The 11,865-nt window shown below is 39.3% G+C and overlaps 1 protein-coding gene across 2 annotated transcripts in view; it reads left to right on the top strand.

Moving 5' to 3' along the window:
- The window catches only part of unc5ca (unc-5 netrin receptor Ca), a 177,456-nt gene extending 167,754 nt beyond the window's left edge, over window positions 1–9,702 (top strand). For both annotated transcript variants that reach the window (XM_029439626.1, XM_029439627.1), the window contains 5 exons: window positions 1,260–1,493; window positions 3,195–3,344; window positions 3,990–4,154; window positions 6,326–6,504; window positions 9,128–9,702. In XM_029439626.1, coding sequence (XP_029295486.1) covers window positions 1,260–1,493; window positions 3,195–3,344; window positions 3,990–4,154; window positions 6,326–6,504; window positions 9,128–9,290 — 891 coding nt within the window. In that variant the 3' untranslated portion in view covers window positions 9,291–9,702. The remainder of the gene's footprint in view (window positions 1–1,259; window positions 1,494–3,194; window positions 3,345–3,989; window positions 4,155–6,325; window positions 6,505–9,127) is intronic.
- Window positions 9,703–11,865: the final 2,163 nt, after the last annotated feature.

Raw genomic sequence — 11,865 nt, forward strand, 5'->3', positions numbered from 1 at the left:
GTCTAAAACTCAATAATTGTATCACACACAGACATGCACACACAATGACTCACAGTCACACACGCAAACATGAATATGTGCACAACTAATTAAAGATTCGGTACTTATAGGAAGAGAGCTTGTGCATCCTCACTCGACCCAAACAGCCATATGGATTTACCGCAGCGCCGGCTGTGACAGAAAGCTGTAGAAATGATATGAGCAACAGCCAGCAGATAATCACAGTGGGATTGGACACGCTTCACAGACACCAGCTCCAAACAAGTGTTATCATTCTCTTAATGGACACCTTGATTACTTTCAGAAGTCACATGTACAACCAGACATGCATTTACATTTCAATTCAGTGTCTCAACACGCATAAAGGAATCTAATTTGTGATGAATCAAAAATGCACTATATGGTTTTCTAAGACGAATGACCGCAGTGACGAGAGGAGTCACACACTGTTTATACTCTTATTAAAAAAGATCCACAAGTCAAAATGATTCAAACTCAACATGTGCAGTTGGCCTTTCTTCTGCTTGACACTGATATCTGTCTACGGAGCATATCTCTAAACGCATCAGTGATGGCATTGCATTAAAGAAATACCTGTTTATAAGAACGGAGGAATGCATCTGTTAGAAACCACCGCCTGTTTATTCAAGGGTTGTTTGCATAAGTGGAATTGGCTCCAAAAGCAGGTCCAGTGGTGTTATGTAAACAGACAGAATGTGGCTTAATCCCACAAATAAAGCCACTATTCAAATAATGCTCACAGTCTCACTAAAAGCAGTCTGCACAGACAAATAAAGGCTGTTACCAAACAACATGACCTGGACTGTATCCCACTGTGTAAATTCAGAATATTCTACATTTCCAAAGTTTCTCTATCAGCACAAGAACATACAATATGTCATACTCATCACTATGTCGATGATGGCATGTTGTTTAGACAGAAATGCTGTTACCACAAAGTTAGGGAATCATGTCCCTCATTTAATGGTTGAGGAAATGTAGAGTTTGCTTTGTCAGTAGCAAGTCATGCAAAAAGAAGTATACCTGTATAATAATATATACATATAACACATTGGTACTTAGAAACAAAGACTTGTTTTGAAGGTAGTATGTCTTGAATAAAGCCCTACATCTCTGTTCAGTTGAGCTGAGTGAAGGCTCGCATGGCAGTATGCCGGTCACACCCGCCCATCACAGACCCAGCATGAGACTCTTAAAGTCTAAAGATGTGTGTGACTTTGTGTGTGTCATTCCTACAGGATGTGGTTGTAGTGGGAGAGGAAAACTTCACCACCCCCTGCTATGTGCAGATGGACTCTGAGGCATGTCACCTCCTAACAGAGACACTGGGGACTTACTGCCTGGTGGGCCAGTCAATCTGCAAGGCAGCCGCCAAGAGGCTCAAACTGGTTGTTTTTGGACCCGTCTCCTGCACAACTTTGGACTATCACATCAGGATCTATTGTCTGGACGACACACAGGATGCACTTAAGGTAACGTGTGGAAACTAAATGATTTTTTTATATATTTACTCCGACTGTGACTTAACCTATGTGTGCATACGCATATACATACTATGCATATATGATATACAGCATGTATGTACAATGTATTTCCAATGTCTTGAATACAAGTGAAGGTAAGAAAGATCTAATGTGATATTTCAGTTTGAGTGCTTTGTTGTATTCTTAAATCCTGTGAGGGATTTTGTTCTTTCTTGGACCACCCATGCTTAAACAGTTCCCTGGTCATTTGCATATGAAAAACAATATATTGTAGCTTGAATAGAAGTGATGCTAGAGTCATAAATAGAAGTTTTCTCACCTCTAGTCTTCTGGAAGTGAGTTGAGAAGCAGTAAACAAAACAGGGTCAAGCAATGTCAGAATAACGACGCTTTAGAATTTAAACAAATTCAAAGCACTGGAGGGACCATCTGATACGGGAGATTAACATTGGTAATTTATGCATGCAATGATAAGTCAAGTGTCAGTGTGGCACACAGCCATGCACACGCTCACACAAACGTCAACACACACTCATTTTTACCATTTCAAACGAGCAATTGTAGCTTGAAAACAAAGTTCAGAGGTGGACTTTTTAATGATGGAGACTGTGTGTAGTATAATTGATCGGTTTGTGTTTCAAAGGGGAAGTCTCTGCAGTATATCTGCCGTGTAGGAAGATGATGGGAAGGAGGAATTGATTATTTTTGAAAAGGTTGTAGGAGGCATCAGAAGTCATACTAAAAACGTATTCTTACATCAGTTACTGAGTGTTTGTGTCTGTGTTTCTTTAATTCATGTAAGTGTATGTGTGTAGTTCATAAATATGTTGATGTTATCAATATGCGTGTGTTTACCATTATGCGTCTGTAGGGCACAGCTACTTTCTTAGTACTCTCATGGTGTGGGTTTACTTGATATACAGAAGTCAATTTGAAAAGGATGAGCAGACATCCCCACAGGACTGTGTGTGCGATGTATTATTAAAACAGCTGCAGCACAGCAAAGTAAAATGCGCTGCCTTTGGTTCACAAAATAGACACATGTATTAAATGGGACTTATCGGTTTTACATTAACTGATTTTCTTTTCCACGTGGTGAAAACTAAGATGCTAAATTAAAACAAAAGCCCACATTAGAAGCAGTTTCAATGTGTCCTGAGTAAAGTGGTAGTTACAGTGTCCTGAAAACTATAAAGAGAGTGCACAAGGAAAAGTCTTAATTGTTGTCTTGTCATGGTAGCAGAAAGAGAAGGGTCATAGCCAATATAAATAATTTAATTGTACCGACTTACATTAAATATATGCTTAATTTCCCAGAGCTCACAACAGCAGTACTTTGACTGCTGGTGCATTAATAATCAAGGTTTTTATTGAGCATCTTAATGTCTCGCTTCAGTTGAGTGCAGTTAGCAGAGCTACGTTTTGCTTAAATCCAGGGAATACAACTACTGAGCTCTGTGGTGATATCTTAATGAAAACCTTCATGTGTTTCAAGTGTTTTCATGGTGCTGTGGACTTCAAGGCAACATTCAACACGGCATTGTCTGCAGTTATTATGCAAGACAAATTAAAGGCTTTCTGTTATCTCTAATGCTGTGTGATAATAAATGGTTGAGTGAGTAAGATAGAAGAAAAGTTGCGGAGGGAAATTTAATTCAGCATTGGGTTTTTTTTTTTTTTTTTGTGTAGGAGGTTCTTCAGATGGAGACCCAGATGGGAGGGAAGCTTCTGGATGAGCCAAAGACCTTGAACTTTAAAGACAGCACACACAATCTGAGACTGTCAATCCACGACGTGCCGCACACACACTGGAAGAGCAAACTCATCGCAAAGTATCAGGTGAGCGGGACATACCCATACATATACACTTAAAGTCAACGGATACAATATTCACAGTGTAGAAAACACACACACACACACACACACACACACACACACACACACACACACACACACACACACACACACACACACACACACACACACACACACACACACACACACTCACACACACACACACACACACACACACTCACACACACACACACACACACACTCACACACACACACACACACACACACACACACACAAACACAGCAAATACAACAGATTATAGTACAGCTTACCTTTAGCCAAACAAGCATACACTGTGGTAAACTTTACAGTGAATGTACATTTTTTTACCACACTAGCAGCATGGCTCATTGTTACAATTAAAAATGAAAGTAACAAATATTACTACAGGTCATTTAGCAGACGCTCTTATCCAAAACGACTTACAGTGAACTAACTACAGGTGGTTAAGTACCTTGCTCAGGGGCACAATGGTGTCAGCCCTAGTATTGAACTCACAACCATCTGGTATTGTATTTGGAAGCTGTACCACTACACAATTAGGCCATCACCACCACAACATATCATTTTACCTGTTTGAAAATGTACTTTGCTAAACATGCATATTATTTATGCTTTTTTTCCCCCAGGAGATCCCGTTCTACCAGGTGTGGAGTGGCAGTCAGAGAACTCTTCACTGTACCTTCACACTGGAGAGACTGAGCTCAGCCACCACAGAGATCAGCTGCAAACTGTGTGTACGGCAGGTGGAGGGAGAAGGACAGATCTTTCAGCTCAGCAACACATTGGAGGAGGTGTGTTTGCAGAGATCCACATGCACAAAGCAAAAACATACACGAGACAGACAGAGAGAGAGAGGGAGAGGGAGAGAGAGAGAGGGAGAGAGAGAGAGAGAGAGAGAGAGAGAGAGAGAGGCTCCTTCTTCTAACTTCTACATTCCCGTACTAAAGGTCCTAAAGTCACTAAGTTTTCCGTTATCTGTCAGACAGTCAGGGCTTGTGCTATGGTTCTGTGACTCTGTTCAATCATTCATATGGGGGCTGGAGGTCACATAACACGAGTGGAATATCTCTTCTTTGATTTTTCTGGTCCATGTAACCACAAAGTCACAGTGTGTGTGTGTGTGTGTGTGTGTGTGTGTGTGTGTGTGTGTGTGTGTGTGTGTGTGTGCGTGCGTGCGTGTGCGTGTGAATAGTTTTGGTCGAAGGTCAGACAGTTCTTTTGGAATATCACTGCTTTGAATTCTCCCACGCTGTTGACGAGTGATAGCGTCACACTTTTGAATGTTTTAACCCTTGGTTAAGCAGGTAAGTTGATTTTCGACTGCCTGTAGAGGAACTGTTGCTGCAGCAGGGAGGGTCGCACATATTTTGTACTGCTCCAGCATTGGTCACAGAACAAAGGTCAAAATGTATCTAGAGCAATTTTAGTTGTACAATAGTTTCAAGGCAGCTACATCCTGCTGCATCCTGTCCAGGGTTTCGCTTGTTTGTGTTCATTTGTTCATTTAAGTGTGTGTGTGTACAGTTTAAAAGCCCGACGGACTATAGATTCTTCAGGTCAATACTGAAATCAATATTTGAGAGTATAAAAAAACATTTCTAATAAGGATTTGTTCTTTCTTTCATGACGAAGATGTATACTGAGGGGGGCATTTTACAGTGGAAGAGACAGAATTTCTGTTCTGCAGGTTGATGTTATTTATCAGGCAGCATACAGTATACCGTACGGCCATATGTCTTTGATATATCACAATTCTGTTTAGAAATGCACACCATTTCTACTGAAGAAGCAGCCGAATATGGTCATCATTGTGATTAGTAGATACTTTTTTCCCCCATGTTTTGCGACCAAGTCTTTGCAAACGAAGCAAAAAAATCACTTAGCAATTTGTATTCATAAAAGTGAACATCCAGTTAAAGCAGATGGGATGATTTGCATTTGATGATTTGTCTTTCAGAGAGCACAGTAGAAATGTCCCATCCTGCATTTCCTCTGTACTTCCTTATGTGATGTAATTAGAAATTATTCTATTGGAGCAATGACAGTTTTGTCACAACATTAAGTATTTTGTTAAGTGATCAGTTGTAATTTATTTTAAATAGGCCATACCTACTCTTACAAAAATAATTACTATGATCAGATGGGATGTTTGGCAAGCATGGTGATTATAGCTGAATAGCTAGAGCAATATTCAGTGATTCGCTTTGTGTGTGCGTTAAATAAAAATGTTGTAGTCCCTGAACCAGCCGGCAGCGTCCTGCATGTTCAACAATGAAAATGAAGCAGGTTTAAAGCATTTATTATTTCAAGAGAGAAACAGAGATGTCCCTTTGCATCAATCTTTCAATCACCAGCAGTGGAGAGCTTTCTGCTGTAAATTGGGGCTAAGTAGACGCAGTAAATAGGGATCATTCACATCAACAGTGGCAGTTGTTGTTTCCCTCTGCCAAGCCACATTCATTAGGCCGCTGCCTCCTTTCAGCCCAGGAGTGGCAGATTAATGGGATGAAGATTTAGAAAGAGACTGAGATCGACGGCGACAGAAGAGAGAGAGAGTGCTTAGAAGCAGATCTTTATGTTTGTTTCACTCTTGTATTAATTAGGATACTTATTTCTAATTGGTCATACCGCAGACAGGCAGCAGAGAGACGGCCAGAATCTTTCCCTGAAGGACTCAGATGGAGACATATTTGAAATAGAAATATCACAGATTTAACTTTGCCAATGTTGCAACTTCCCACCTGGATGCACAGTGTATGATCCATATTTTATTTTTAAGGCTTTCTAGTGTACTGCCCATAGATCCATCCCTGTTCTCCAGCGTCTCTCCTGAAGAAGTTATACTATGCACAACAATATGCAGAAGACTCATTTCTCCTCGAGTTAAACTTCTCAAGAAGTTAAAATAACTTAGTATTTATTTCCTTTAACCAACAATGGTGTTTTCTTTCTGTCTTACTAGGAGCTCCAGTGTATAGACACATCCCTGATGGACCCAGCCAGTAATATCACAACCTTAGTCGGACCCAACGCCTTCCGCATTCCTTTATCCATCAGACAGAAGCTGTGTGGCAGTCTAGATGCACCGCAGACCAGAGGCAATGACTGGAGGATGCTGGCCCACAAACTCAACCTTGACAGGTGACACAAACACACACACGCAGTTTTTTATCATTTATTTGGTCTATGCTCCCCTCAGGCATTTTTGCTTGGTATGGAACATCATTCCATACCAGAAAAAAACTCTTCTCAAATAGGATGGCGGCTCATCAAGGTGACCTGTCTCACCTATTCAACAACAGAAGGAAAAGCGAGTCCGTTTCTGTGACTTTAATGACTTCACAGATTACATTAGATGCAGTTCAACTGAGATGAATGTATTATTTGCATTACTTATTTTATCTCCCTTGGATTAAAAGATACAACAGTACACACAAATACCAAAGAGGCATATTTATATTGACACATTATTACCTTAATTGTATTTGACTGATGGTCTTTTCTTGTAGACCTAAAGTGCACACCAAATCTACTCAATTTCAACATGTTTTATTGTTTTGAGACTGACCCTGTAGAGTACACTGCTATGTACTTACATAGTAAAGATGCAACTGTCCATTTGGTTCTGACTCATAGGTAGAAACCTTAGTTACTGATTCAGTCTGGCGGTTCATTTACCAGCAGCTAGTCAGAGTTCATCTCATTGTCCCAAAAGTCAGCCAGCTCATGATGTATTATGCCTTACAAATACAAAATATCATAGTATGTCACATAGAATGTCAAAAACATGTCATAATGCAATGTAACAATGGTCATAATATAGTATGTTAGAAATAATGTCATAAAAAAATATCCTAGCATATTATGCCATAAAAATGTCATAAAAACAACATTTTTATGACATACTATACTATGACTTTTCTTTAAACCTTTTTAAACTACTACAGTTTAGTATGTAGATGTTGACTCCAAATATCAGTGGGTGAAAAATGGACAGCAAGCCAAATTGTTGTTTACTTCCACATTTCCGTTTAAGCATAATAACACAGATATACCATCTTTAACGCTCTGCTCTTATAACTGCCACGTCATGTTTGTTTGAGTTGAAAATATGACTCATGCTTTGCTTTCACTGCAATCTCTCCACACATAACTTTGTGTGAATATAAGCAGTGCACTCTGCGCTGTACACACATATAACTGTGAACGTTTCAGATGTGCGCACACACACAAACACACATACATACATGCACACACACACACACACACACACACACACACACACATAAAAAGGTGGATCTCAGCTATTGAGTCCACTGAACAGCAGGACACCCCTTATCACACACTGCAGAAAGATGGAGGCTGAGACGGAAAGTGGGAAAAAATAAATAAAGTAATTAAGTGATGAAAATAGCTTATTTGATGTTTTGAGAAAAAAAGAACGGAGTAGAAACTGCAGGAGTATAGACAGGCAGAAAGGAGCAGAAGAGTGATGTACACTTTACTGGTTATTTAAACAGAACCACAGTGTGCCAGCCGTACCATCACAGGATTAACAGAGGAACAGAGAGTCTCGTTTTTATCCCCATGGGATTCAAATCTGATGGCTTTTTTACTTTAAAGCAGCATCGACATCTTTGTCACAGATGGTTCAGATTTTTCTCTGCAACCATTGTGTACTTGACTGTCGACAGCTTTAGTATTTACTGTTCCTAAGGAAACTGTTCTCCCTGTGGACTTGTTAGCACATTTTTGAGCTCAAACGCAACTTCAGAATGCATTAATTTCTTCCTATTTATCTAAAAGTGTTTGAATAAAAAATATAGAATGGCAAATTTCCAAAGGATATGATTTATTAAATTGTTCTTTGTAAGTTCTTTTTATGTGTCTTACTATATTACTACGTGCTTTCAATATGCTTAAACACGAGTTTAGGTTATTAGTCAGGGTCGTCAAGAGAGCCACCATTCATTACATTTAATTTCTAAAGCATTAATAAAAGAAGTTAAAAGGAATCATTCATCACTTTTCTGAATACTTATCAGAACAGTTTTTGCCTTTTGCAAACACACCTGTAACATGTTAGGACGTAGTAAATGCTGCAGATTAAAAAGGTGATTATGCCATCATTTCAGACTATTTAAAACTTTCCAAATAGTCTGTTAAGAACATAATATCCCAGATTACATCACTGGTTATTGTGTTTCTTTGTCTCTATTCATCTGAAACATAAACATGTTTTGTATTAAGTATTTAATATTATGAAGAAACCTCCAGTTTCGATATGATACTTGTCTCCCCAATTTATCTAAGCTCTTAGAATTTTTAAAAAACAATTTAAATGTTTCTTTTTTAATTGTATTCTTTTGATCTTTACATATATTGTCGGCTAATTGTTTTAACTTATCAATCACTCTGTTAAGTTATTAGAAAAGCGCTATACAAGTATAATGTATTATTATTATTATTATTATTATTATTATTATTATTATTATTATTATTATTATTATTATTATTATTATTATTAATTATTGATGTGGCCACTCTCTCAGGAGTTTGAGACTTGGCCCCCGTTGTTAATGGTTTTTGCAGCCTGTGCTTCAGTACAATGTTGTTGTTTCATATTGTGCATTTGATTCCTGACAGCTCCAGAAACATTGCGTCTGTAAGAAACTTATCGCTGACACGTTGAAAGAATGAAACCTTTTCTGTCATATAATATTCACCATAACTTTTGTCCCTCTGCCCTCCTCGATCTCTCCAGGTATCTGAACTACTTTGCCACCAAGTCCAGTCCGACAGGTGTGATCCTGGATCTCTGGGAGGTCCAGCACTTCCCCGACGGAGACCTAAATGAACTGGCCGCTGTGCTGGAAGAGATGGGTCGCCATGACGGTAGTCTCTCCTCCATGACAACAGAACACTGACGGATCAACGTGGTTACCGTGAGAACTGGAGACGATTACACGTGAATTATCTACGGTTGATGCTGCGGCGAGGGCGATGAACAAATGAAATGTGAGCAAAAGAAAAGATGTCGCCATGGTGACGGAGCACCGCTTAAATACCGTGGCACTCATGCCGACATGGTGACAGACGAGAAATGCTCAAGCTGGTGCTGGAAACTGTGTGTGTGTCTGTGTGTGTTTATTTCCGCAATGTTGGGAGTGTTGTGTGTGTGTGTGTGTGTGTGTGTGTGTGTGTGTGTGTGACCAAAGGAGACGTAACCCAACCTACAACAGAAAACACAGTCTATCAGGAACAAACAAAACATACACACGTCAAAAAAAAAAAAAAAAAAAAAAAGCTCTTGTCTGGCGTAACACTAGTTGTTTTCTTGCTGTTACTTTATACTGAACAAAGAGAAGCAGAGAAAAGAAGCAACAGAGGTACTGACCTTGAAAGCCTCTATAGGAATGGAACAGAATCATAAAGGGAGAGAAGCTAAACTGATTACAAAAGAGTGGGTGAAGGTAGAGTGAGGAAAAAAGAGGGAGTGAGTCAGAGACAAGACTCTACTTAGTAAGACAAGAGTAAACACAGGGAGAGGCTAAACTGATTACAAAAGGGAGGGAGGACATAAACATAAAATGATGGAAGAAGCCGCAGGTGATCATCCGTACAAACAGGATGGAAAACAGATAATGAGGGGAGGGGGAGAAGAAGAAGCGATCCCTCACTTGTGAGCCTTGGCTGTACGTGTTTTGCCAGTACAGTTTGTTGTCTTTATATCGTTTCTTAGGGAACGCTCTGTGTATTCTGCTGTCCATATGCGTGGATCATTTCCCGCTAACAGAATTTGCTACATGGTGAATGTCAATCAAAGGGTCCTGACCCGAAACAAGCCCGACGCTACAGTTTCCATTCTTTTTGGCTGACATCGGAAGTGATGGATTAAGTATCGAGTTTGTGGCTTTCCTCCAAAATACGTGAAGCTTTTAAATCATCCAAGTGACAGGAAGTCTAGAAGTACTCAGTCAAGGCAACTGGACTTGTCCACTTGCGCTTCTGATTTTCTTTCTTTTTTTAAAAAGCAACCCAAAGATGATTACACTCCTGATGGATGCAAGTAAAAAGGTATTTTTAGTTTTCTGTTTATGCAGTGTATGGTTGTGACAGACTTGGGAAACTGTCAGTTTTGAGGTATATTTTACATTGCACTTATGATAAACAGATAAACAGGGCAACGATGCAGACTGTCAGCGATCCATTCTCATGTGCAGTACAGTGTTTTATAATGTTTGTGTTAAAAAGGCCGCAAAAAACGTTTCTCTACTTGTTGGAGGTTTCATCACGAGCGTGAAAGCGAGGATGATCTTCAAGCTGCAAAAGGATCCCTTAACTAGAATCAAGCGTTGTTTTCTGAAGTGTTGAAGACGAAGCCGCAGTGCAGATGCAGACTAGATGCAGGGTGGGGGATTCCAGCCGTGGCTACTACATTTGATTAACCTCAATTCCAGGAGTCTCCCTGATAGACTGTCGCGGCTTGTTTCTGGACAGGGTCCAACTTAAAGAAAACTGAGAAGGAGCCAAAAGGGATGAAGTGAAGTGAAAACAAGTGTTTTTAAATACAGTAATATACAAACTACCATAGTATTATGTGATAGTGAATTTAATACTGCTGATATCATTCATTACCGCTAAAATGAACACAATATACAGATTTTTTTATCAATCACGTTTTAATTTACTAAAATATATATAGCCGATATATATATATATATATTTCTGTCATATTTTTGGTGTCTCATCATCACAGGATGCCGGGTGTGTTGTCTGCCGACAGGCCACATTGTGGAGTTTCATTTGTGATCACCACCGTGACCTGATCATGGTCACTAGCACCATCCAGTGGCTTTTGAAGAATAACAGCATTTACATTTTTGATCGTGTGAAACGTGTAAATACATGATTATCATGTTCATTTTAATGAGCTTTTATTATCATAATATTTGTTTTTGTTCAGTGGTCATTTTTGTGTTATTTGCATTCTTAATTTTTTGGTTTTCTTTTGCCATTATAATGTTTTTTATAGGTGTGAACTGTGTGGGGGGATACAATCTGTAACATGTCAGTTAGTTGCCCTTTATCTAAAACAATGTTCTGTCAGCAACTAACATTCCAGCTCACGGTGTATTTGTTGAAAAAGTTGCATTTTAGAGCTCAAAATCAAGACACCAACTAAAGGGGCCTACTGTATGTATAATGAAGTGTAATGTTTTTGTGTTTTGCATAACAACATCGTGAAGCAGGGCTGGCTTTTTAAACGTATGCATAGACTCGGGTCAACAGTGTCTGACGAAAAGGTGAAACTCAACAAGACGGCTTTGAGGGAAGAAAAACAGCCTTATTTTGTAGTGGCTTTTGAATAGCTGTGCGGTGCCCCTGGGGACATGAACTCTATTCACCATGTAAAAGGACAACATGAACATTCAGTTCGAAGGGAATACATGTATAAACTGGAGTTAAGATATTTCTGCTCTGAACTACGGAGAGACGCCA

This window comes from Cottoperca gobio, chromosome 9, assembly GCF_900634415.1.
Source record: "Cottoperca gobio chromosome 9, fCotGob3.1, whole genome shotgun sequence".
Classification (NCBI taxonomy): domain Eukaryota; kingdom Metazoa; phylum Chordata; class Actinopteri; order Perciformes; family Bovichtidae; genus Cottoperca; species Cottoperca gobio.